A 27328-nucleotide genomic window follows, 5' to 3' on the forward strand; every position below is an offset into this window, starting at 1 on the left:
CTACTCGGCTGTCTTCCCAGAATCCTCTATGTGTGCCCTTATTTTTTTGTATTTTGGGGACATACCTTCAGGGTAAGATCCTAGAAATGGGATTGCTGGACCAGAAGATAAATACATATGTAGTTGATTTACATATAGCCAGATTGCTCTCTGCAGAGGTTGTATAAATTTGCATTCCTACTAGCAATGTATGAAAGTGCTTGTTTCCACACAGCCTCACCAACAGTGTGTTGTCAAGCTTTTGAGTTTTTGCCAATTTCGGGTAAGCAGTGATATCTTAAATGTAGAGATAAAGTAAAGCCTAAGGAGAGAGAACAGTTATATACAAAGAACTGACCTGGATTTTTAGTTAAATAAAGTGAATTGAACACAGGTGTTACTTTTCCTTCCTAAAGCCCACTAAAATGAGAATAAAGAAAAAGAACTTGAGAGAAAAGTGCTTCTTGGGGCGCCTGGGTGGCTCAGTTAAGCATCCACTCTTGGTTTTGGCTCAGGTCATGGTCTCTGATGTGTGGGTTCGGGCTCTGTGCTGGGAATGCAGAGCCTGCTTGGGATTCTCTCTCTCTTACCCTCTCTCTCTGCCCCTCCTTTGCCTGTGCTCACTCACTCTCTCTCAAAATAAATAAACTTAAGAAAGGAGGGGATATTTTATTCTGACACTGTGCAGTTTTTCATTTATTCAAAAAAAATTTTTAATGTTTATTTTTGAGAGCGAGAGAGAGAGAAACAGAGGGAGCAGGGGAGGGGGGCAGAGAGAGAGGGAGACACAGAATCCAAAGCAGGCTCCAGGATCTGAGCTGTCAGCACACAGCCCCATGCAGGGCTTGAACCCACGAACCTTGAGATCAATGACCTGAGCTGAAGTCGGACGCTTAATCAACTGAGCCACCCAGGTGCCCCAGTTTTTCATTTGTTTAAAGAAAGGCCAGTTGAAAATACCTTTTTGGTGAAATACTGCTTTAAAACTTTTGCCCAGTTTTCTAACTGATACTTGGTTTTCCACAAATTTTAAGAGTTCTTTATATATTAAGGGTATTTTTTTTATGATACATGTTGTAAATATTTTTGTCTTTTGAATTTGCTTCTGCGTATTGTTTCTCAGTCACTCTAAATATTTTCTTTCATTGAATTATGTTTGAGAGAGGCCCTGAAAAGCTGATTAGAAGCTTTATTTATAAGGCTAGGGCTTATCAACAGACAAGGGTCTTGATGTTTCATCCTGCGGGACGTTTTGATTTAAGAGAAGAATCTACCAGGGCAGGCAGCCGGGTGGCTCAGTAGGTTAGGCGTCCGATTTCGGCTCAGGTCGCGATCTCACAGTTTGTGAGTTCGGGTGTGTGTCAGACTCTGTGCTGACAGCTCAGAGCCTGGAGCCTGCTTTGGATTCTGTGTCTCCCTGTCTCTGTCCCTCCCCCACTCGCTCTCTCTCTGCCTCAAAAATAAATAAAATGTTAAAAAATTTTTATTAAATTTTTTTTTTAAAAAAAGGGAAGAATCTACCAAGTTCTTGGTAAAGATGGAGTAAAGGAAATTGCAGAGGGGCCCTTTTCGGTACATAGGTCTTTATTCCTCTGTTTTCTTTCCTTCTCATTGCTCAAGTCATTCTATTTTGGGTTTTTTATTCTAGAAGTTAGTTAGCCTTCTTTGTCCTGCTGTAGTTGGGGAATTGTAGTTTCTTACAGCTGCTGTATGTCATGGTTTGGAGACCTAGGGAAATTTTTTTTTTTTTTTCCTAGTCTTTGAACCAGTCTAGATTTTATCCTCATGCCTCCCCATTGTCTTGGGAAGTCATTTGGAGGTATCGATTTTGCAGTCTTTTGAGAACTAGATAGTGAGAATTGACTTCTGCAGACACTTAGAGTGTCTGTTTTCTCATTGGCTGTCTCCTTTCAAGGTCTTTATCTTATTTTATTCTCATTCTTCTATAGATTCTACTGAAATCTATTTCAGTAGATTTTAGAGGGGAAGACAAAGAAACACATGAATTTATAGTATTAGAAATCCAGGTGGTTCTTTGTACATAGAGTTTTCTCTCCTTGGGCTCTACTGTGTGGGCAGTTGGATGGCTCTCAGTAGTTCACAGTATTGTACTTTGATAATTTAGAGTTTATGTGCCTATACTCAGGTGATTTCTGATCAGTAGTTAAAAAAACTGGCCTCTTGCCCTCTTGTATGTCCTGTTGAAAACCTCAAGGGAAGAAAGTTTTTACAGTTCCAAGTGAAAGATAGTTAGTTGGTCCTGGAAATATGAATGCTACTTGAGAGTCTCTGTCTTCTCCCCATTTGATCTAAGTTTCCTTGTATTGGTATATTCTGTATTTGGGGGTTATAGCTATTTTGCAGCTTCTTATTTACTTATTAGTGGGAGCGGGGGAGGGCCAGAGGGAAAGAGAATCTCAAGCGGACTCCACCCCTGATGTGGAGCTTGATCTCTTGACTGTGAAATCATGACCTGAACCGAAATCAAGAGCCAGATGCTTAAATGACTGAGCCATCAAGGTGCTCCTGCAGTTTCATTTTAGACAGATTTCTTTCCTCTTTCTTTTTTCATTTTGGTGGTTTTCAAGAAGGGGCAGTAAACATACATTTACATACGTTTTTTTCACATTGTATTAAGTGCATTTTAGTAAAAGAAAAAAATGGATGTTCTTCGAAAATACATTGAATACAATGTGAAAACTGGCGTTCAATAGCATTTATTTCATTTAGGAAGTTGAATACCTGGATTAAGTACCCACGCCAAAACCTTTTCCTAATTTGTACAAAATTGTGCATGAGGTATGAGTCTAGTCTGACACATTTGGTCACAGTAAGTTTTGAGTCACGATGAAGGGAGGAGAGTGCCTCTAAGAACACACATGTGCCAGAAGTACGGAGCTGGCAGACTCTGAGGCAGCCTTACCTTAGGGCTGGTTTCTGTCACTCCCCTTCTTATTAGCTTTGGTCTCTCACTGCACTTCTCCTCTCTACACATCTGCTCTGGGGTCTCCATGCAAACCGTTGTCCTTCGCTGGCCGATAGTTGCGATTCTCTTGTAAGCTCAGCTTACACATGAGCCACTGGGCTCTCTTTTAGCTACATGTGACCTTTCTGCTTCAGCTCCTTACACCTGACCGGTGTGTACTCTCTTGCCATTTCTTGTCCTATTTCCAAGAAAAACAGATTGGCCCAGACCATCTTTTTGTGCCACTTCTGGTTTGTAGTTCTTAGCCCTGAAGTATTAATTGGCTGTCTACAATCAGGTGTCCAGTGCTGCTCAAGCAGTGTAGGGGTGTTGAGGGAGCTGTAGGGCAGCAGGGGACAGCAAGGAACCAGAGATGGGACAGTCCCCTGGGAAGTCAGGGAGCAGGATAGAACTGAATACATAACATACTCTCTCTCCGGTATACCAGTTTATTTTTAATAGACCACTTTAAGCAAATACTTAGTAGTATAGATTGAATATGGTAGGAAACAAGCTAATATTTAAGTGTCGAAATTGACTGGGAAATCTGCCCTGTTTGGTGCTTTTTTCTGTTTGCATTGTGACTTGAGTAGCATAGTGTGACAGATCACGATACTGGAAGACGGGCGTCTTAGGTTCTAGACCTGATTTTGCTGGTTTTTGACTTTCTTCATCAGAATAATTTTTAAAAGATTAATGCAGTAGAATAGTTTCTAAAGTACCGTCTAGCAGTAAAACCTTGGGATTCAAACTGTGCTCTACCAAGCTGGGAAAGGTAATTTCCACGAAATGATAAGTCCAGGTTAAAGGAAAAAATTAGAAACAAAAATGATTGGACCCATACATTAGAAAAAGATTTGGGAGTTTTGTAGTGAGCCTACTTCTTCTCATTTGTACTTGTTTTATTTGATATGGGATGGTCTTTGTAAAGTGATTTAAGTCAGATATTATAGTTACAAACCCTTTTCCCAAACGAACTTGCAGTTAAGTAGTATATTACTATACGTGTAATACTGAAATTTGAAATGCTTTTAGTCTTCTGTGCTTTATTAAAAAACAGAATTGGACATTCAGAATAATTAAGTAAAATGGGTTTCTTTTACTTTTTAGGATTTAAGTGCCCTGTATGCTCAAAATTTGTACCTTCAGATGAAATGGATTTGCATCTTGTGATGTGTTTAACAAAGCCAAGAATAACCTATAATGGTAAGTCCAGTGCTTTGAAATGCTTTTTAGAATGACCTTAGATTTTATGATTTTTATGTTTCAGATAAAATATAAAAGGCGAAGGAATGACCGTCTATGAGCCCTGGAGCTAACTGGTGTTTCAGTTATAGGTCTGGTGCTCTGGCTTTACTGCTCTTTCCTGACCACAATCCCAAGACCTTCAAAATCCTGGGGAAGATTTTTCAGTGTAGCCTTGGTACATTTTGAAATAGACTTAAAAAATGATCACACGGTTCATTCCTAATTTTAAGTAAACGGAATGAAATAAAGGACGAGTGAGAGCTTTTTAAAAAATTTCATAAGTAGACAAACTTCAAATGCCTGCAAGAAATTTTCAGGAATTTTTCAAATGTAATTTTGGTTTGAAATAGAATGAGTCGGAAGAATACCAGTGAACTGTGAAAGGTTGACTTCATTCAACAAATGTCTTTTGAGCACCTTTGGGAGTATGAGGTGTGGTGTTAGGAACTTGGGATACAGCAGTGAATAAAACAGAAGTGGGTCACTACAGCCCAGCATCAGCCACAGGTTAATCAATGCAGCAACACTTAGTTAAGAATCTGAGGTTTCTTGTCAGACTATAAAAATGTTGGGGGTTGGGGGGTAGACTTTAAAATTGAAATGAACGTGTTACCCTGACTAGCTTTTTTGCAGACTGATTTAGGAATCTCTCTCTAATAAGGTAGGGCTTCAGCCACACTATTATTGTAGTGACAATAGAACTCTTTTTCCCATTTATTTTCCAATGAATAAGTAAAAGGAGATTGTAGCAATTCTTTTGAATAGTAAATGTACCTGTTGATTATATTTAGACCTTTCTGCATTGTGAAATTGAATGGGCTACTTTGCATAATATAGTTGAAATTCAGTTACTTAAAAAATAAAAAGAATTCTCATTCAGGTTCAGAATTTGAGGTGAAATGATTGGGCTTGTTTCTCGTTTGTACTCCATTATCTTATTAGCCTCCAAAATTATGATGTTTATTACCAGTGTCTTAGAAATAAATACCCTTGAATGTCAAGAGTCTGTCCTTCAATTTTGAAAGCACAAATGTATTTCTTTTGTGTGTATTTGCACACAACCTTAGTATTCTGTACATTGACTTTTTGTGTAACGTATGTACAGTATGGTCTATGAATGTTGATATTTGGCAGTTTTTAATTTCCCGATTTAACTATGCTCAAGTCATTAAAGTTTTTTACTAGATCATGTATTTGGTGTCTTAAAGATGTCTTCAAGAACCAAGATGTAACCTTCTGCTTGGGCACACTGTTGTTAAAAAGGAACCCACAGGCCCATAATGGTGTCACTTAGGTTAAAGCACCAAGTCAATAAACCAAGACTTAATACCTAATCTAACTGCCATTTCAGCCCCCCAGAAATGTAACCTTTAACCAGTCACCATGAGAATTTCCTGATCAGCACTAGCAAATTTGATACACTCCTTCAGTTCCCCTAGGCAATGGGTTCTTTTCTAATAATTTTTTTTTCCCCTCTCTTTTTACCTCTTAGAAACCTTTCCTTTCCTGCGGCCCTTTGGAGCTCCCCTCTACTTGCTAGAGAGGATACTGCCTAATTCATGAATTGATTAATAAAGCCAATTAGATCTTTAAAATTTACTCAGTTAAATTTTTATTATTGAACACTGTAAACCAAGGATTTAGGTTTCAAATATTAGACAGTATTCCAATTCGGAAGTCAGTAACTTAATGTGAAAAGCAAATAAAGTTGCAAATACTTTTAAGAATCGCTGCCTGCTTCACAGTAGGTGGATCTGAAACGTTTTAAATTGTTAAATACATATTAACTGTCAATAAACATTCAAAACAAAAAGCAAAAACAGCTTCTTCTAAAAATTATACATAGCTCTTGAAGTTTTAAAATTGGACAGTGGCCAGCTGTGGTGAAAGAAGGTGGAGTTTTGATTTCGGTTAGAGAGTGATGAGTGATTGATAATATGCCTCCCCGTCACAGTCTGTGGGAATTCTTCCGCTACAGTTTTGAGGGCAGAGCCCTGTAGGTAAGGAAAAAATAATCCTTCTACCCGTCTGAGCTCTTGGCTGAGACCTCTAGTAAAAAGACAAGAGAAAAACAAACAAAAATGTAACATGCTTTAAGTCTTGGTATGTATGGGAGATACCCTGGGAGAAATGAGCCTGGTTTAGAATGTGGGTTTAAACACCCTCTTCAGTTATGGAAGGTTAGGGTTAGGAAGGGTTCCTTCCTAGTTATGGAAGGTTTCCAGGAAAATCCTGGTAAACTAGTAGTTTGTTATGCATATTTAAGTCCTGTGCCTTCTCCATTGATAAGATTCTCTTGTAATATTCCCTTATGATTTGGAGTCAACCTTTTCTTCCTGGTGTAAAAGGGAGACACCCTTACAAATGGAGATTTCCTTTATAAATTTAAATTTCCCTTACAAAAAGATAACTTTTACTATGTTTAGGGTCTCTCCTGTGTCTGTCGTTTTTTAGTCATCTTAATCCTTATGCCAGAGAGGCTTATTTTATCGTAGCATGTTTTGTTACCCTTCAGTCTCCTGAAGCTCATCTATCACAGGTGATGACTCTGTGAAAATTGGCCTCTCTAACACCTAAACTAGGCATTTAGGATTACTGTGAAGTTTAGAACAGGATGAGTCCGAGAATCAGTAAAAGGGAATCGGTCCTCTTAGTCACCTGGGCTTCTTAACACTTCATATTTGAATTCCTAAACAACTGATTCTGGCATCAGAGAGATGGGGCCTGCAAATTGCATTGATACTCAAGTGAGAGTTTTATTCAGCATAGTGCTTATTAATGTATATCTTTTACAGCCTTTCCTAGAGTAGTGACATCTGAAATTTTGAAATTTATTTGTTAAATGTATGTTAATTTAACTGTCTATAGATACGCACAGCGAGGAGATTAGTTGGGCTTGTTTTTCAGGCTGGATATATTTATAGTCAAACTCTAGGATGACTTTCAGAGATTTGAGATTTGAATATAAGCTGGTGTTTTGGAGTTCCAGATTTATACTCCCAGAGATATTTAGGTATTCTAAATGTTGGTTTGGTTTCCAGACTAGTTCACAATGATTCTCTTAATTTTTTTTTTCCTTTAATCTGTAATACTATATCCAAATACCTAAGTCCTGGTAACTGAAGAAGAAAATTGGCTAGGTGGGAGCTCTCGGTTTAAGCAGCTGTCTCAGCAGAGGTTCAGGTAGGAGGCCCAAGGCAGTCTGGCAGAGAATGATTCAGAATGATGTGAGTGGTTATGTATTGCAGGTGGTGTTTTGGCAGGATGGAAAAAAAAATTCATAATGCCACAATCAGCGTTAATCTACATAGATTGCCCTCAAGTCAAGGACTGCCTGTTGCGGGATTATTGAGCGTTCTGTGCCGGTTAAGAAAGAATTCTTGAGACGTTTTACAGTGCACCTTAGTGTGTTTGTTTAAGTAGCACAGGGACAGGAGCTGTGGGCAAAAAGAGCTGCACTTCTGTATGAAGCTGATTCTGTGTGGTTCTATGCTTAGTCTTCAGGGGGGAGGGAACATGCAGGAAGTATTAGATCATAAATGTTTTCCTTGAATTTCTACTTGTAAAACCACTTTTGCAAGATTTCTCTGGTGCTTATAATTCAGCTTGATATTAACTATTGGTGAGATGTACAGGCAGTCATGAGACCCTTTAAGAATGTAGCAGCCAGTAAGCATTTGATGCTTATCAGAACTATCTAGTCTGTAGGTCCGTCTTCTGGGCTAAAGGTGAATGTTTTTCTGCTTCTGTCCCTCATCACTGCCTATTTCATATACTTTCCCCTTTATTTGTGTGCTTCATTGTTTAGTTTATGGAACTAGTAATTCATTATGTAGTCTGTGAACCCAATACAGATTTTATGAGCATAGTAGAGTCTCTCTCTTTTTTAAAATTTTTTAATGTTTATTTTTGAGGGAGAGAAAGTGTAAGCGTGGTAGGGGCAGAAAAAGGGAGACAGAGGATCCAAAGCAGGTCCGTGCTGTGAGAGCAGAGCCTGATGTTGGGCTCGGACTCAGGAACCGTGAGATCATGACCTGAGCCGAAATCGAGTCGGCCGCTTAACCGACTGAGCTACGCAGGCGCCCCAGTAGAGTCTCTTCATTTCCTTTATCCTCATCTTCTAAAGTGTTTTAGAACCAAAACCAAAAAATGAAATAAATACTGTTGGCAAATTCTTAGTCTTGATTTTATTGGTCTTTAAAGTTCACTAGATCATAGCATGTTTTGTGTCCTATAAATTTCAGTTTTTATTTCAGCCTCCTGTAATTGAGGGTAGTAGGTTTGTGCTTAAGATATCTTTGTTTTATTGGTAAGTGGTACAATGTGTGTGCATGTGTACCTGGAGGAGATGGAACTTGAAGAGTTAAGTTACTCTTTTCTTCTGAGACTTAATAATAAACTTCTGCAGTGTATCAAAGCAGAACTTTTCAGAACCATCAGGAATATAAACCTGACTCTGTGGACAGAGTAAGATGTGACTATTACTCTGTTAAAGTAAACATACTTGAAAGATGGAGTCACTTGGAAGGAAACTTGTTCTGCAATGAAAGGGAGGAAAAAGGCTCCCACTTCCTTGAGGTCTGCGGGAGAGTATAACTCAGGCTCACTCAGGTGTCGAAGATAGATTGCACCAGGCCGTCAGCACTTTGATTCCAGGGTGACAAGCCGCCTCCTAAGGGCCTGGCTTCCCATGTAAGAAGAAATATACTTTCTTCTTTTGTAGATACTGTGGCTTTCTAGGTGGTTGTGGTGCTCCCCTTAAGTTACGAACTTGCTCTTGGCCTTACATATTACATTTTCTTGGTTTTAAGATCCCCCCCCCCACCCCATTTTAATCTTTCTGAATTCAAGATGCTTTCTGAAAATGGCATATCTCTTATTATTGAGGTTAAAAAAAAATGCCAACCACAACGCAGAATTTTAAATAAGAGGTAGTCATCATGGTCTTTGTGTGAACTTTTCCTTTTGTGGAATTTGTTATGTGTGATTTGACATCTCTCTTTGTTTATTTGTTAGTGTTCTGTGGTTGAGTTTTAACTTAAATGTGGATTCCTAATAGTTGTAAATACTACATTAGGGGACAGCATTGAAGTAAAGTTATTTTTTTGTACCATAAATTGACTGTCCTGCAATGCAGTGAAATTAAAGGCAGTAGAAAGTGTCAAATCCATTATACTATGTTACAAAAATTTCAAAGTAGATGATATCCCAGAGGCGGTTGGCAAAACAAAAACGAAACTGTTCTAAAATCCATATAGGATTCCTATAGAAAAATGTAGTCACCATCTATTAAAGGTGAACTTGTGACTAAAAAATTTTAGGGATGCCTGGGTGGCTCAGTTGGTTAAGCATCCGACTTTGGCTCAGGTCATGTTCTTGCAAGTTCGCGAGTTTAAACCCCATGTTGGGCTCTGTGCTGACAGCTCAGAGCCTAGAGCCTGCTTCGGATTCTGTGTCTCCCTCTCTCTCTGCCTCTCCCCTGCTTGTGCTCTCTCTCAAAAAATGAATTAATGTTAAAAATTTTTTTTTATTTTAAATATGCATGGAGTAAGAGCAGATATGATCAGAATTACCACCCCCAAAAAACTTTAGAACTATAAATTGATTTCTTTTCAAATCATTACAATCATAAAAGGATGAATAGGAAATAAGTCAAAAATAGTAATAAGATATCATAAGACAGAAATTGAACTCTTTAGACTTTAGTCACTGAAATTAACATCTCAACAAATAGATTAACTAGCACATTAGAGCTGCAAGGAGAACTAGTGAGGTATAAGGTGGATCTGAGGAAATTAAGCAGAGTGTAAAGAGTGATGGAAAATAGAGAGGTACATGGCTTGGAGCCTGGAACAAGAGCATCTACCATACATAAAATAATCTCAGAAAAAGAAATGGAATTGACTTCTGGTTTCTAGTTCAACACGTAAGAAATTCAGAAGCGGTCACTCCATCCTGACAAGAAGTAATAAGCTGAACAGACTGAAAAATCACTGACTTCTTGGATTCATAAGAGATGGAAGGACACAAGGCAAATGGCCAGCCCCTGTGATTGCTGAGATAGGCAAATACAGGCACTCTCTGGTTTTGGTTTATTGCAGCAGAGACTCAGTAGTGGGAACCATTGCAGGAACCAGTGTCAGGGTCAACCTGAACTGTAATTGATGAATTGCTGGGGGCTCAGTGCAGACAAGTTGAGAGTTTAAAACTCCAGGGAGACCTAGTCACAGTGGAGCCCCCACAAATTTGTAAGATTTTCTTCCAGGAGCTTGACCAGGTTTCCATATTAAATATGGGAGAAAAATTCCCTCCTGCTTCTGGAAAGGGGGGGAGGGGGTGGACAAGGGACCAGTTTGAAATATGCCAGAGGACTCTATTTTAATGAGGTCTGCCTGGGAGAAACTAGTTAACCAGACCCTAACTGACCTGGGAGAAGGGAAATACTCCAGCCTGCTCTAGCCATTCTGTTCCACCTAACAACGGACAGAAAAAAACCTGAGAAATATTTGTAAAGTTTATAGTCCAAAGGCATAGGATCACTAAAAGACCGTGGGATAAAAGGTGTATAACATGTTACACAAAAGGTACAACTTGCGCATAATGGGAGATGGAATTGGCAAGAGGCAGTATTTGAAGGGAAATGGCAGAGAACCTAGAATTGCTGAAAGATAGGAATTCTCTGATTGCAGGAGCACTATGATGCTGAGCAGTATAAATAAAAGTAAATTCATACCTAGGGACACCGCAAACCAAGTCCAAATAAAAAGAGTAAAATGTTAAAGTAACCTGAAAAATACTTTACCTTGTTCCACTTGTGTTAGCATTTCTAAAATGCTTTTTGTTCTGTGTAGCAATTTAAAATTTAGTATGTGTTTACTTTATAAAGACAAGGGATCAGAAATGGTCATACAGGGGGTGCCTGGGTGGCTCAGCTGGTTAAGCGTCCGACTTCGGCTCAGGTCATGATCTCTCGGTTCGTGGGTTCAAGCCCCGCATCAGCCTCTGTGCTGACAGCTCAGAGCCTGGAGCCTGCTTCGGATTCTGTCTCCCTCCGCTCTCCGTCTCTCTCTCTCTCTCTCGCTCTCTCTGTCGCTCTTGCTCTCTCTTGCCGTCTCTCTCAAAAATAAACATTAAAAAAATTTTTTTTAAATGGTCATACAAGAAACTTAAACACTGTTACAGTCTTACCCACTTAGGAAAATTGAATGCCTATTTTAGAAGACACCAGATTCAGTTTTACTGCCCTACTTTTAACATAGCTGCTCAGGAGCAGCACCTGTTTGCATTTAAAATGTTATGCAAAACAGCAGTACTTGGAACAAAGTACCAACTTTAATTCAGCTTGCTGAGTTCAGATCCTTATTCTACCACTTAATAGCCATATAACCTTGGTCTTGGTTTTCTCTCCCAGAAACTGAGGACTAGAAGTAGTGCCTCTTACTAGACTTGTTGTAAGAATCAAGTGAGAAATCATGCATAGTTCTTTGCAGGTATTGAGTGCCAAGTAAACAAGACCTGTTCTTACTAAGAAATACTATTTTTGGCTTTGAGAGGTAAACCTATAGTTGGTGCTGTATTTAACATGCTAACAAATCTGCAATTCCTTTGATATTTTATTTTAAAAGCCCATAGTTATTTAATTCCAAATTAGATACCAGAAAAGCTTGGGCAGCAATAATAGTTCTATAATATATGGAGAAATCGGGGATGGGTGGAAGGGTAATTAGAAAACTACCTGCTGTCATATAATGTGACAATTTTTTTTTCAACGTTTTTTATTTATTTTGGGGACAGAGAGAGACAGAGCATGAACGGGGGAGGGGCAGAGAGAGAGGGAAACACAGAATCGGAAACAGGCTCCAGGCTCCGAGCCATCAGCCCAGAGCCTGACTCGGGGCTCGAACTCACGGACCGCGAGATGGTGACCTGGCTGAAGTCGGACGCTTAACCGACTGCGCCACCCAGGCGCCCCTAATGTGACAATTTAAAGCTGCAATTTAATGAAAAAAAAAAATTTCCTACTTTTTATGAGCAACATGGTGGGCTACTCAGCTAAAATCTGAAGTCTGAATTTGATAGGCAGATTGCTTAATCTTTGTGGAAGCATAGATCCTTTCATACTCCCTATGGAAATAGAATACTGTAGAAAGGTGACTACCCATGGATAACTGTCTTGAGATAGACCCCTTCCTTGTGGTATAAAAAGAAGATACATAGAATAGAAATTGAACTCAAGTACATAGTTCAGTGAGAAGGAAGTTCTGATAGATTTCTAAAGCATGAAGAGGGTTTCAGATTTCATTTCTGATTTATTTGAGAAGGATGACGAAGTTTCTTTACTGATTCTTGATTTGTCTCATTTCATAGAGCTTTCATATCATAAGTCTTGCCTCTTTTGTGTTCTCCTTATCTTTGTATCACTGTCATAATGTTGATTAAAAAAAAATCATTCTTGGGGCGCCTGGGTGGCGCAGTCAGTTAAGCGTCTGACTTCAGCCAGGTCACGATCTCGCGGTCCGTGAGTTCGAGCCCCATGTCGGGCTCTGGGCTGATGGCTCGGAGCCTGGAGCCTGTTTCCGATTCTGTGTCTCCCTCTCTCTCTGCCCCTCCCCCGTTCATGCTCTGTCTCTCTCTGTCCCAAAAATAAATAAACGTTGAAAAAAAAAATTTGTTTTTAAATAAAAAAATTTAAAAAAAAATCATTCTAGGGGCAACTGGGTGGCTCGGTCGGTAGGCGTCCGACTTCAGCTCAGGTCATGATCTCATGGTTCGTGGGTTCGAGCCCCGTGTCGGGCTCTGTGCTGACAGCTCAGGGCCTGGAGCCTGCTTCAGATTCTGTGTTTCCCTCTCTCTCTGCTCCTCCCCCACTCACACTCTCTCTCTCTCAAAAATAAATAAACATTAAAAAAAAATCATTCTAGGGGTACCCAGGTGACTCAGTTGGTTAAGCATCTCTTTTTATTTTTTATTTTTTTAATGTTTGTTTATTTTTGAGACAGAGCATGAGCAGGGGAGGGGCAGAGAGAGAGAGGGAGACACAGAATCCAAAGCAGGTTCCAGGCTCTGAGCTGTCAGCACAGAGCTGTCAGCCCAGAGCCCTATGCAGGGCTCGAACTCGTCAACTGCGAGATCATAACCTGAGCCGAAGTTAGCTGCTCAACCGACTGAGTCACCCAGGCACCCCAAGCACCCAACTCTTGATCTCCACTCCAGGCTTGATCTCAGGGTTATGAGTTCAAGCCCTTGTTGGGCTCTGCACTGGGTGTGGAGCCTACTTAAAAGAAATAATTCTAACATTCCAAGTAAGCTTTCCTGATTTTAAGAATGTGAAGAAACAAAACAAAGACCTTAGAAGGACCAAGTGAACTGACATACCTGTCCTCAAAGGGAAAAAGGTCTTGTTCCCCGGTCCCAGTTTTTGTTAAGGTGTGTGACATTGACAGAGTCTCAATTCCAAGGAATTCTAATACAAATATGAATAAAGTACATTTTCAGATTTATCTCATTTTTTGTTTCCTCTATATAAGAACAAAGCTAGGACCTCAGCCCACCTCTGTCAACAATTTTGACCTTTCACAAAATATTTTGTATGTATGGTGATGTGCATAGTAAAAGTTGTAGTCTATTTAGATATTTAATCTAGATCTTGGAAGTATTAATAAGATTTGGAGAGACATGGAGCACCTGTTTAGAAATAACAAGTCGGCGGGCATAGTTTGGAGCAAGGGAGACCTCAATAAAAGAGAATTGACAGTGAAAAGATAGGACTATATAATGAAGTTTTAAAATAAATTATTTCGAACTTCAATCATTCATATGCAAAAATGTTTGTAAGGAAAAGAATTTCTTTAAAGACCAGTTTAGACAATGGTGTGGGACTTGATGTGGAAGTGGTTAGCTGGAGCCTGGGGAAGAGAAAGAGAGCCGGGAGAGAGGATGAACGGGCTGAGAGCTAGAAAAGGGGAGGGAAGAGTGTCCATTCCAGAGCTCCTCTCTTCGGGAGTTCCTGGCTGTGACCTGAAACTGCCCCCCTATGCAAAGGGCAGGGAGAGGCCAGAGACTAAAAGAAGAGAGATCACTTCAGATTGAGAGGTGACAGTTTTTGTTTTTGTTCTTGTTTTTTATTTTTTATGGATTTTTTAAATAGTATTTTTATTAAAAAAAAAATTTTTTTAATGTTTATTTCTGAGACAAAGCATGAGTGGGGGAGGGGCAGAGAGAGAGGGAGACACAGAATCAGAAGCAGGCTCCAGGCTCTGAGCTGTCCGCACAGAGCCCGACGCAGGGCTTGAACTCACTGACCATGAGATCATGACCTGAGCCGAAGTTGGATGCTTAACTGACTGAGCCACCCAGGCGCCCCTACAGTATTTATTTAAGTGATCTTTACACCTAACATGGGGCTCGAACTCGGGATCCTGAGATCAAGAGTTGCATGCTCCTGTGACAGAGCCAGCCAGGTGCCCCAGTAGGGAACAGGTTTTGTTTTTCTTTTTTAAAATGTTTATTTAATCAGGGGAGAGGGAGAGAGTCCCAAGCAGGCTCCACGCAGGCAGCGTGGAGTTGATGCTGGGCTTGATCTCATGAACTGTGAGATCTTGACCTGAGCAGAAATCAAGAGCCAGAAGCTTAAACAAATGTGAGCCGCCCAGGCACTCTGGGGACAGTTTTAATAAGCAAGGGAACTTACATAAGAGGCTTGTCTCAGGCGGTAACAATACGAGTGGATCTCCCTCTGCCAAATCTTAAAAGATTATATAGAGACCCTAACTTAGGTTCAGCCTCGTATGTTGTCTAGATGTTCTCAATACCACCTAACTGTCTCAAGGCTGTATCCTTCGGGCGGCTTCAGGGATCAGGGACGGGAAGCAGAATGCACATTTTAAGGACAGAGGACGGGGTGAGGAGCCTCCAGATTGCTTGGGTCCAGCTAGTGAGTTAACCTGCAGTTAGGACTCTTCAGTAACCTTCTCCAACAGAGTCTCCGGTGACTTGAGGGTCAGATGTGGAGTGACTCAGTTTGGGGTAAAAAAGATCGTAAGAGTACCTAGTTGCTTTAAACACAATGCCAGCGATGTTGATCTTTGCAAAGTGTGAAAATTAGGAATTGTGATTTTTTTTCTCCCGCCGCCCCCCCCCCCCAAAAAAGGAGGTGTAAGTATTTGGCAGAGGGAATATTTTGTTGAGTTCAAGAAAGATTTTAGGGAGGAATGTTAAAGAAATGCTTGTGATTATTTTTTGTTATTCAAGTAATAAATGACTTTTTCTTAAATGACTTTTTTTTAAGTGCTTTTTCTCCCCCTCTTTAAGTCCTCTTAGTCTGGACAATTCAAAATACTTGCCTGGATTTGCCTCACAGATGGCCTTGAGAAGTATCTTCTCAGCCACTCAAACTGAGTGGTTTGGTTTCAGGGAAGACAGTATTAATTTAGTGGCTCTGCATTGTTGGAGAAGTTGTATTTAACTCTTAACATTTTAACAGTGTATTAAGTTAATAGAACAATAAAAGTAATAAAGAGTATATTCTAGGTGGTCCTACTCTTTTGCCATCTAAATATTTACTAAGATTTATGATTTGCTTGGTTCTTCCATTTTCTGATAGACTGATTTTGGAATCTCCAGGCTTCTTGACCTCTCAGCACCTCCTAGATTATTGTTACTTAGGTGTCCTTTTTATCTTAATCTTTTTAAACTGTACTCTCAGCATTTTACCTTAATCGTAGGCCCTTTCCTCGTAATGCTTTTTGGTATGAGCTACCTTTTTATAACTAAAAAAATCTTTGACATCCAGCACCCAGATCTTGGTTTCTAAATATTTAGAAGTAAATCTCTAGGAAAAAGGAACCAGGGCCCCTGGGCAAAATGGCTGATTCTAGGGCTAGAGCAGAGAAAATAAAGAAAAGCCTGGAGATTTGTATTGTCTGAAAGAAAGGAATTGTTCAAAAACCAAAAAGATAAGGTTATATCAGAGGGACACAGGAGCCAATCTCAAAGAGCTCCCAATGAACAATTTAAGTAACAAAATTAGTATAGCATAATACTGAATTACACCCAAAAGTATAATAAAATAAATATATCAATCAGTAAATGCATATAGAATTGTAAAAGTTTAACCTGGAGACTGAATCCTAAGAGATTTGTTTAAGAAAAAATTTTTTTAATTCCATATTCCCATTACCGGTGATATAAAAGAATTTTCTTCCAAAATTTTCTCATGTGCCATATATACTCTCTGATTTTAAGTACTCCTAAGATATACTAAAACATACTGTATGTGGCACATGTATAGTTTGAAATACGTGATCTTAGTTTATTGTAAATATTCCAGTGTGTCTGAGAGGGATTTAGGGGAATGAGAGCTACTGTTATAAGCCCAGCAACAAAAGACTTTATCGTTTTTTAGATGGAAAATGTGAGTTAATTCTGATATTGTGTTAGGTTTTATACTATGGAATTCTCTCAATGAGGGGTTCTACCATGAAGTCTTATTTTCTAACTTTAAACATTTTATGTTTATTATATATAGAGAAGAGAGGAGTTGAATATTTATTAACAAAAGACACTTGGACTCTGTATGTTACCCCTTATCAAATCACTAAGAAAGATGTGTGCTCTCTTTTGAAATTGAGGTAAAATTGGTATATAACATTACGTTTAAGTTTCAGGGTGCATACTGTCTTTGCTCAATGCTGTTCTTTAAGAATTTTCGGTTTGCTAATCAACATGGTTTATCTACATTTGTTTTGATTCATTGAGAATCTATATATTTAGTGTTAAACTTGTTAAGTTCATACCTAGTATTTTATAGTTTTGTTACTGTTACGAATGGCATTTGTTTTTACCATTTGAATTTCATACTGGTTTTGCTGGAATAAAGAGAAGCTATTGCTTATAGGTGAATCCCTGGATTTTCTAGATTTACAACCGTCATCTTCAAATGAAGATTGTGTTTTCAAGTGTCATGTACATGTTCTGTTTCTTTGTCTTATTGCATTAGTGTGAAGCTTAAAAACAATGTAGATAAAATAATCATGCCCGTTGACATGCTTGTTTCGTTCGGTGTCTAGTATTTCATTGTTTAATAGATGCTTGCTTTGAGTTATGGTAAATTATCTTTATTGTATATGTATCATTTTTTCTCTTATTTAAAGCAAAAACAGCTTAATTTTACGAAATGCTCTTTTCTGTTTTTTATTTGTTGATAAATTAGGTGATTTTTCTAATGTTTTAGTTGAGTTCTGTTGGTTTCTAATGTGGCTGGATTTAACTCCTTTTGATCATGTGTTACTGCTCCATTGAAGCACTGATACCAGTTATGTCAAACAAAGATTATGCTGCAAAATGAATTGGAAAGCTTTCCGTCTTTGCTCTGGGATAATTTAACCCAGGAAGTACTGTTCTTTTCATATCAGAGTTCAACTATAAAACCGTCTACCTTTTTACAGGTAGATCTTTGGCAGTCTCTCTGACTTCTGTGATCATTAGTATATTCAGGTTTTTCTGCTTCCTGAGTCAATTTAGAAAGTTTGTATTCTGCTAGAAAATAATGCATATCCTCTAAATTTCCTAAAAATTGCCATAGAATTGCACGTATATTTCTTGACAGTTGTCTTAATCTTCTAAATATCCTTTATATTGCCTTTTTTATTCAAATAAATACTTTTGGTTTAGTACTTTATGTGCCTTAGGCTAGCCAAAAAGGGCATATATTTCATTGATATTTTCAAAGAGCTACTTTAGACTGTAGATAAAGGTACTAACATGACTAACTTTATACTAACTTTGTACTAACTTATTAATAAGTACCAATTAAAGCTGCTTCACTTTTTTCCAGTCTTTCCATTTTAATAAAGGTATTTTAGAAATAGAAATACTTTTCTTATAAGAGGGTTAGTTATAATTGAGGTTTTAATGTAAAATGTTCTTTTTGTTATTTTCTAGATAACTTCTCATTTCAGTTTTTAATCTGCTTGACTCAGAGGTTAACTAAAAAAAAACACACACACAAAAAAACAGCCTTTTTTTTTTTCCTTTAATGTTTATTTTTGAGAGAGAGAGAGAGAGACAGAGAAACAGAGGAAGCAGGCTCTGTTTATGCCAGCAGCGAGCCTGATGCGAGGCTCAATCTCACGAACTGTGAAATCATGACCTCAGCTGAAGTCAGACGCTCAACAGACTGAGCCACCCAGGTGCCCCTAAAAAAAAAAAAAAAAAAAAAGCCTTCTTAATTTCAAAGATGCCTTTTTTGGAGGAAGGGATATGTGTAATGAGCAGTCATTTTGATCTTGATATTAGAGAATGCTGCTTCTAATATCTGTGTTATTAAAATTTATTCATGTTTTCATTGTGGCCGAGCACATTGTCGAGCTCTATAAATCGCGAATGTATGAGAAACATGTATGTCATGTAGAGTAAAAAGTTGACGTGTTGTTTTTTTTAAATGTTTATTTTGAAAGGGCGTGCATGCAAGCAGGGCAGGGGCAGAGACGGAGACAGACAATCTCACGCAGGCTCTGGGCTGTTAGTGCAGAGCCCCATGCAGGGCTTGAACCCATGAACCACGAGATCATGACCTGAGCCAAAATCAAGAGTCCCATGCTTAAATGACTGAGACACCCAGGCAACTCTACTTGTTATTTTTTTAATTGCATATGTATGTATGTACCTAGAATAAATTGAGGTTGATTGCATTATTGAAATAGTCGGTTTCCTTGCTTATGTCTGGTCTATATTGTCTGACAGATTTAGGAAGAAGTTTGTTACAATATACCCTCTATGGCTGTAATTTTATCAATTTTTTATTTTGTTTACAGTGTCTAGTTCCTTTTGGTGATATTTGCCTTGGCTAGCTGTATATATTTCATAGCTATATTATTTGCCTAAATATTTATGATGTATTTTCCTTTTGGATTGGATCTTTTTGTATTATATACTTCTCTCACTTTACCTAATAATCTGGTTTATCTGATAATATTTTGACTACTGCTTATCAAAAATTATGAAGGGCCTGAGATTTTCCTCTTTCTGCAAGCTGACAAGTTAGCCTGCTACAGTTTCATGGATTCTGGCAGAAACCGGAATCAAAGGACTTTCATTATTATTACTCACAGCAATAGCCAAGATATCAGCGTTTTCTTGTGCTACTTCCTCCAGCCCCAGTTCTCTGTGAGAAGAGCCAGGTGATATCTGCACGTTCATTGAGTTGCTTTGCAGAAGAGGAACCCTGAGCATGGTTAGGGAACCCAAATCTTTTATTGTGGGAAATAAGCAGATCTACTCTTGGCTCTGGAGAGGACACTGCATCTGTCTTCCAAGGCTGTTCGCTCTACAAAGATCATTGAAAAGACAGTCCAAAACATGTTGAAACGTGAAAGACCTATGGAAAATTATCTCCCAACAGTTTTTTTATTTGCATTTGCCTGCTATCTTTTTGCTCATCCCTCTCGTAATTGATTTTAATTTTGTGTTTGAATAGATAACACGTTTGCAGTGGTTCCAAAGCAAAGAGATGCAAAGGATATCCAGTGAAGTCCCTCTCTCACCTCAGTCCGTTATTCACCCTTTCCAGAGGCAGCCAATGCTATCAGTTCTTGGGATCGGTTCTTGTGATTGCACATGCAAATATATATACACATATTCTGCCCCCAAACTTTTTACATGGTGATATCATGCTGTAGACGGTTCTGAACCTTAGGGGTTTTTTCATAATACAGTATATCCTGGAAATTATTTCAAACGAGCATTGTTCTTTATAATTACCTTACATTTTATAGATGGGTGAGTCACAATTTATGAATTAGCCCATTATTAATGGATGTTAAATTGTTCCTGGTATTTTGTATGTGTATGAGTAGGTATATGGGATACAGTCCTGGAAGCCTTGCTTGGTCAGGGATGTATGTGAATTTGTTATTTCTGATCATATTTCTTGTAATTTAAAAAAAATTTTTTTTAATGTTTATTTTATTTTAGAGAGAGACAGAGCACCAGTAGGGGAGGGACGGGGAGAGAGAGAGAGAGAAAGAGAGAGGGAGGGAGGGAGGGAGGGAGGGAGGGAGGGAGGGAGGGAGACGCAGAATCTGAAGCAGGCTCCAAGCTCCGAGCTGACAGCACAGAACCCTATGCGGGGCTCAGACTCACAAACCACAAGATCATGACCTGCACTGAAGTCGGTGCTTAACTGACTGAGCCACCCATTTCTGATAATACTTCTAGTTTAGTAATACTTCTAGCTCTAATAATACTGAGTGTCCCTATTTCTGATAATACTTCTAGTTTTACCTTTAGTGTAGAGCTGGAGTGATTTTGCTAGTATTTTATTTAGGATTTTTGCAAAAATGAGGTTGGACCAGTTTAAGGGTAGTCTTTTTTGAGTCTTAGAATCAATGTAATGCTTGCTTCAGAAGAAATAATTCAGATTTCCCTTTTCTGTGTTCTGCAGCTGTATAAATAGCATTGAGACCATCTGAACTTCAAAGGTTTGGTGTAACTCCCTATGGAAGTGTCTGGGCCTCATGCTCTTTGAGGATCACTCTTAGACAGCTGTCTCTGATTTCTACAGAAATTGATTTATTTGGATTTCTGTCTTTCCCTCCTGAAAGTTACATATTTCATTGCTGCATATTGTTACTAGAAAATTTAGTCTCTTACAGATTTTTAATTTTCTGCCCAAATGTGATTGTTTTTCCATTTTTTTCTTAACTTCTGTATCTGTGTTTACTCTCTTTCACCCTCTTTATTATTGCCCTTAGATTCCTTTGGGTCTTTTGTATTTCCTGTTTTAAAACTTTCTCGGGGTGCCTGGGTGGCCCAGTCGGTTGAGCGTCCGACTTCGGCTCAGGTCATGATCTCACGGTTTGTGGGTTCAAGCCCCACATCAGGCTCTGTGCTGACCGCTTGCTCAGAGCCTGGAGCCTGCTTCGGATTCTGTGTCTCCTTCTCTCCCTGCCCCTCCCCCACTCACGCTTTGTCTCGCTCTGTTTCTCAAAAATAAATAAATGTAAAAAAAAAAAAAACCAAAATCTTTTTCCTGTTCTTAGGCTTTTTAAAATCTTATTTCTTCTGGCTTCCTTAGACGTGCTTGTCCTTGTCTGTTGTATTGGGAGTATTCATTTCTTCCATCCTGTCTGCCTTCCTTCCCTTCCTTTTTCAGCATAAATATGCAAGGGTAGGAGTTTTTCTCTGATATTTTAGCTCTGTTCCATAGAGTCTTTTTATTCACTATTTATCACTGTTACTTTCTTTTTTTTTTTTTTAATGTTTATTTATTTTTGAGAGAGACAGAGATAGAATGCGAGTGGGTTAGGGGCAGAGAGAGAGAGGGAGACACAGAAGCAGAAGCAGGCTCCAGGCTCTGAGCTGTCAGCACAGAGCCCGATGCAGGGCTCGAACTCACAAACCGTGAGATCGTGACCTGAGCTGAAGTCGGATGCTCAACTGACTGAACCACCCAGGCGCCCCATCACTGTTACTTTCTTGTTGTTTGGATATTTTGTGTTTTGGGGGCTCTCTTCTTTAAGTTAAAAGTTATGTGAGAGTCTTTTAAAATTCCCAGGTGTTGGTGCCTTTTCCCTCCGGTTTTGCTGTTTTCTGGTTTTGCTGTATTGTGATCAGACGATGTTACCTGTTCTATTTCTGTATTTTAATTTACTAAGTTTTTCTTTGTGGTTTACTATGTGGTCATTTTTGGCAAATGTTCCATATTCGTGTTCAATTTAAAAAGTCTTTTATATCCATCTTGTTTTTCAATTGATTTGTCATGGACTGAGGTGAATTAAAGTTTCCTTCTGTTGATGTTTCCATTTTTCTTTGTTTTGTCTATCATTTTTTGCTTCATAGATGCTGTTATTTGTTTGATGCTATCATTTGTTATTTATAATTACTATATACCTTAGGTACAAATTGCATCTTTTAGTATTTAAAGGGTCCTGTGTCTCCTTTAATGCTTTTTGGACTATATAACTTCGTCTGATATTAAAAGTATAATAATAATGTTTCTTTTGTTTCTATTTGCCTGATAAGTGTTTTTTCTTCCTTTTATTTTCATCTTTCATCCTTTTGTTTCAGATACGCTTCTTGTGTACAATACAAGGTTAAGTTTATTTGGGATCTGATCTAATCTTTTTTTTTTTTTAAACTATATTGGGTTAGTCCATTTACATTTAGTAATATAGCTAGTTTTAATTCTGCCATTATACTTCCTGTTTATAGCTTTTTAAAAACATTCCACCAAGTGGCCAGTTTTTCTTTGCTCCATGTTTCTTTTTTTTTTTTTTTTTTTTTTTTTTTTAACGTTTATTTATTTTTGAGACAGAGAGAGAGCATGAACGGGGTTGGGGCAGAGAGAGAGGGAGACACAGAATGGGAAGCAGGCTCCAGGCTCTGAGCCATCAGCCCAGAGCCCGACGCGGGGCTCGAACTCACGGACCGTGAGATCGTGACCTGAGCTGAAGTCGGACGCTTAACCGACTGAGCTACCCAGGCACCCCGATGTTTCTTCTTTTAATTGAGAACAACTGCATTTCTTATTTTAGAGCTTTTTAGTTCATAAATGTAACTATATAATAACCTTGATGCTCCTATTTTTATACTCTGTTAATTTATTTCTTTTAAAAAAAATTTTTTTAATGTTTGTTTATTTTTGAGAAAGAGACAGAGCACGAGCAGGGGAGGGGCCGAGAGAGAGGGAGACACAGAATCTGAAGCAGGCTCCAGGGTCTGAGCTGTCAGCACAGAGCCCACCGTGGGGCTTGAACCCACAAACTGTGAGATCATGACCTGAGCCAAAGTCAGATGCCTAACCGACTGAGCCACCCAGGCACCCCTCTGTTAATTTATTTCTATGAGCAATGATGAAATATGATGAATGAAACAATAAAAGTTCTTCTATATCCTAATTTTGGTTATTATCTCTTGTTTACTCATATAGTATTAAACATATTTATACTTATGTTATTTGCTTTGTCAGCTTTAAATGATACTTGACACCCAGTTATTAAAGGTAATAATTAGCTCTTTTAACTTTATTTAGATATTCGGTTTATATATTATCTTAGAATGATTCCCACATTTGTTTTTGATTCAATTCTCCCTGCCAGTCATTTTGCTTGGATTTTTCTAGGCATCTCTTGGTTAGGTGAAGTTCATCCTCATGTAAATCTTTTAAAAGGGCTCATGGGAAATGGTTCCCTACACTTCTTGCTTAGGTCTGAAATCTTTGGGTTACACTTTCTTTACTGGAGGACATTATAAGTGTTCCTCCAGCTCTGTCATGTAAAATGCTGCTCCGAAGAAGTCTGACATCAGCCAGATTTCCCTTCCTTTTAGAATTGACAGTCTTTCTTGCCAGGGTACTCAAAGAACTTTTATTTTATTTATTTATTTATTTAAAAAAAATTTTTTTAACGTTTATTTATTTTTGAGAGACAGAGCATGAGCGGGGAAGAGAGAGGGAGACACAGAATCTGAAGCAGGCTCCAGGCTCCAAGCCGTCAGCACAGAGCCCGACGCGGGGCTCGAACTCACGAACCGTCAGATCATGACCCGAGCCGAAGTCGGACGCTCAACCGACTGAGCCACCCAGGCGCCCCAAGAACTTTTATTTTTTATGACCAGTATCTGCTGTAGGATATACTTTAAATAGTATTGGGTTTTCATGGCTAATTTTTCTCGAGGACTCCATGTGTCCTTCAAATATGCAGCTCTAGTTATATTTTCATTTTTGTAATGTTTTCTCGCATTTTACTTTTGGCTGTAGATAGCAGTTGGAGCTCTTGTTTTCAATAGAAAGATACCTTTTTTGTCCCCTTCAATTCTTAATAGTTTCTTCATTTCCAGCTTATTTTTCTGGTTTCTAACTCCTTCTGTCCCTGTGATTTCAGGAATTTTTCTTTGTGCTTCTTATTAGTTTCCACCTCATTTTCATTTTATAAGTTGTTTTTCCCCTTCTTTTTCATCTTCATTCCTGAGCTGTAATATCTTTGCATGTGTTCTAGGATAGTTACTTCTCTGTGTTTTTGTTTGTTTGTTTGAATTCATGGCAAATAAATTCATGTTGAGGCTGGATAGTAGCTATATGATGTTCTGTTACACTATCCAATGCACATATTTTATAAAGCTGGCGAATTTGGTGTTGTTCCGTCACTTATGTTGTATTATTTATTTTACTTTATTCCTGCCCAACCTTCCCTTGATTAATGAAGTTGCTTTCCCTTCCCTCCAAGTTAATTAACAACTTTTACTCTGCATCTTGTTTTTCCTATGATAACCTTACTCTAATATGTATCTTTGAACCCTATATGTATCTTTGAACATATATTTCTATTTCATTCTATCAAAATTCAGGGTTTTCTTTGTGCTTTCTGCCATTCTTGTTCACTTTCGTCTCCCCGACTTCTCTCCTGCGTATCTCCCAACTCCTAGATGTTGTGAAATAGAGTTTACATTCTGCATCATTAAGTTTACACTAGTGAAACACTGTTTTTATTTCAAAAACCTACAGTTACATTACAGTTTCAGTCACAGTATTCTCTGTTTAAATTTTACTTATACATGTTTAATTCCCACTGCTGTTTTTTATACTCTGTTTTTTTCTATTTGAAATTTTTGTGGGGTTTTTTTTGGGGGGGGGGGTTCTTGGTTTTTTAATGTTCTTTTGTTAGAAGCATTTCCATGAATAATTTCCTTAGATACCTTTCATGGATTATTCACTTAATGAGTATAATAACATTTGGATGCCCAAATGTTTTTGGTTTGCCCTCCCACAGAATAACTATCTTTGCTGAATATAGGATATTGTTATTTCAGTTGTTTTGTTTGTTTTTTAAGTGTATAAAATTGTTCTTTGCTGTGACTACCAGTATTCTAGATGAGAAGTCTGGCTAACTCATTATTTTTTTAATTTTAAGGTTTCCTGTTCTTTATATTTGGAAGCTTACGGGTTGATTTTGTGTTTTGAAGGTTGGAAATTGTATTTTTTTCCCCCAGGATGCATCGATTTTAGTATTTTTCAACCTTACTCCCATCTCTAATCAATCCTGCTTAAAACTTCATGAACCCTTTCAGTTTAAAACTCATTTAGTCAGCTTGGGGTTTATTTTCTTCTAGGATTTCTTTGATTAGTATTTCTTTCTGTGTTCCTTTTTCTCTTTTTGAAAAGTGTTTTTTTGTTTATGTGTTTGTTTTTACTTAAGTAACCTCCACATGCAATGAGGGGCTTGAACTCACAACCCTGAGACCAAGAGTCGCATGCTCCTCTGAGTGAGCCAGCCTGGGGCTCCTCTTTCTGTAATCTCTGGAATTTCAGTAGTAGAGCTGGATTTGTCCTTTGTGTCATATGTTATCATTCATGACATGTTGGGGCTTTTTTGGAATGACGTGGTATGTATTCTAGATTGCTAATAAAGTCGTTTGATGTTTCTTTTCCTCTTTCTCTGAAGTATTAACAAAACATGGGTTTTGGTTTTAGCAACTTGTACTTAGGACGTGGTTGTCCCTCCATCCCTTCCTTGCTTCCTTCCATTCATTCTTTCTGACACTGCAGTAAGCTTCTGTTTCAGTTCTTGGGCTGGTTCACCTTCATTCACATTACTGTGTGTACTTAGTTAGCTATGACCCTTCTCCGTTACATCATGTTAGCTGTTGTAGAATCTCTCGACACACATGTAGATCTTAGCGTTACTTTCTTCTCTGATAGAAGAAGAGCTTAGTCGATCGTTAACTTGACACACTAAGCCCTTTTTGTTGGAAGATGTGAGGAAAGACGTTTCCCTCTTCTTGGGTGTACAAGGAGAGTGTTATCCTCAGCCCAGCTCTGTGGCTTTTTTCTGGTTTCTCAGTGTCGAGGCAGCCTTGTTCCCTTGTCCATGTGAGAGTCACTCAGATACTGCTGACTGCCTGGGCAACTTAAGGGTTGGTCGGTCACCTTTGAGCAGATCTGCTGAAAGGAAATAGACCTTCCAAAGCAGTGTGTTTTCCCCATCCTTAGAAAGATTTTTTTAAAAAACCCTTTTCATACTTGCTCTTTCTTGATTTTCATGTGACGCTGGGGCACTTTCATTACCTGAAGTTCAGATGAATCTAGGTTTAGATTCTCCATGATCCGTCAGGTAGTCACCGTTATTTTAGTAAGTTAGTAGCAGGATAAGAGGGGATCAAGAAAGAAGTCTGAGTTGTCAGTGTTTCATGACTGTTACTATCACAGTTACTGGTTCACCCCTGTTTGCTGTCTCCAGATACTTTTGAGTTTCACACTCTGTTTTCTCAGGAGTGGACATTTTAAATAGCTTTCCTGTGCATACATACTTTTAATACTTTACTCATATATACTAATAAACCTGTAAGTATTTGTTGGCAGACTCAGCATATGTCCAGTACTTTCTTGTTGATTGGCTGATAACCTCGTGGGTAAAGAATTGAGTACACTTAACAAAAAATAGATCTGAGCTCATCTGAGTCACCAGACTGCAAACAAAGCCACTGAAGCAACAACTCCTGGGCTTTGGGGCGTTTTCTCTGTTTATTAGCTGTTTATTTGTCACTTGGTGTTTTCTCTAGTCTCCTGAGATCTTTTGCTTCATTAGTTATTCAAAAAATGTTTATTGAGCACTTGCTGTGTACAAAACACTATGCTACTTGGTAGAGTAAGCAGAGCATGGAGGGTTCTCTGGCTTCATGGAATTGACTGCTTCTTTATTACAGAGATTACAGAGTACTGACTACATCTGACTACATTCTCAGAATGTAGACTCATTCTACTCTGTTTGGTTTACACAGTATCAAAGTGAGGCTTTTTTCAGTGAGTATTTTGAAAATGAGAAATTTCACCTAGAAACCTAAATTTGCAGCTGCCTTAAATATGTAATATCTGGCTACACTGGGCCCTCATTCCTACGTGGCATTCTGCTATCATAGCAAGTGCCCCTTTAGATAGGACTGTGTACATCAGTTTTAATCCATAAAACTGAGGCCTACTTCATTTGGTATTTATTGTCACAACTGTGCTGTTCTTTTTCTTACAAAATGGTTAAAAAGATGAGCTACTTGAATGTCTTCTTGCCATCCTTCTTCAGGCATTTGAGTTTGTGACCTTTGTATAATATTTATTAGCCTGCTAATTATCTTACAGCTTCAGGAGGA

The 27328-nt window shown here is 38.5% G+C and overlaps 1 protein-coding gene across 4 annotated transcripts in view; it reads left to right on the forward strand.

The window, feature by feature from the left end:
• ZNRF2 (zinc and ring finger 2) overlaps positions 1–27328 on the forward strand; it is a 100953-nt gene that overhangs the window by 50049 nt on the left and 23576 nt on the right. For all 4 annotated transcript variants that reach the window (XM_023250466.2, XM_023250467.2, XR_006594346.1 and 1 more), the window contains exon 2: positions 4055–4150. In XM_023250466.2, the coding sequence (XP_023106234.2) occupies positions 4055–4150 (96 nt within the window). The remainder of the gene's footprint in view (positions 1–4054; positions 4151–27328) is intronic.

The sequence above is a fragment of the Felis catus genome, chromosome A2, assembly GCF_018350175.1.
Source record: "Felis catus isolate Fca126 chromosome A2, F.catus_Fca126_mat1.0, whole genome shotgun sequence".
Lineage (NCBI taxonomy): Eukaryota > Metazoa > Chordata > Mammalia > Carnivora > Felidae > Felis > Felis catus.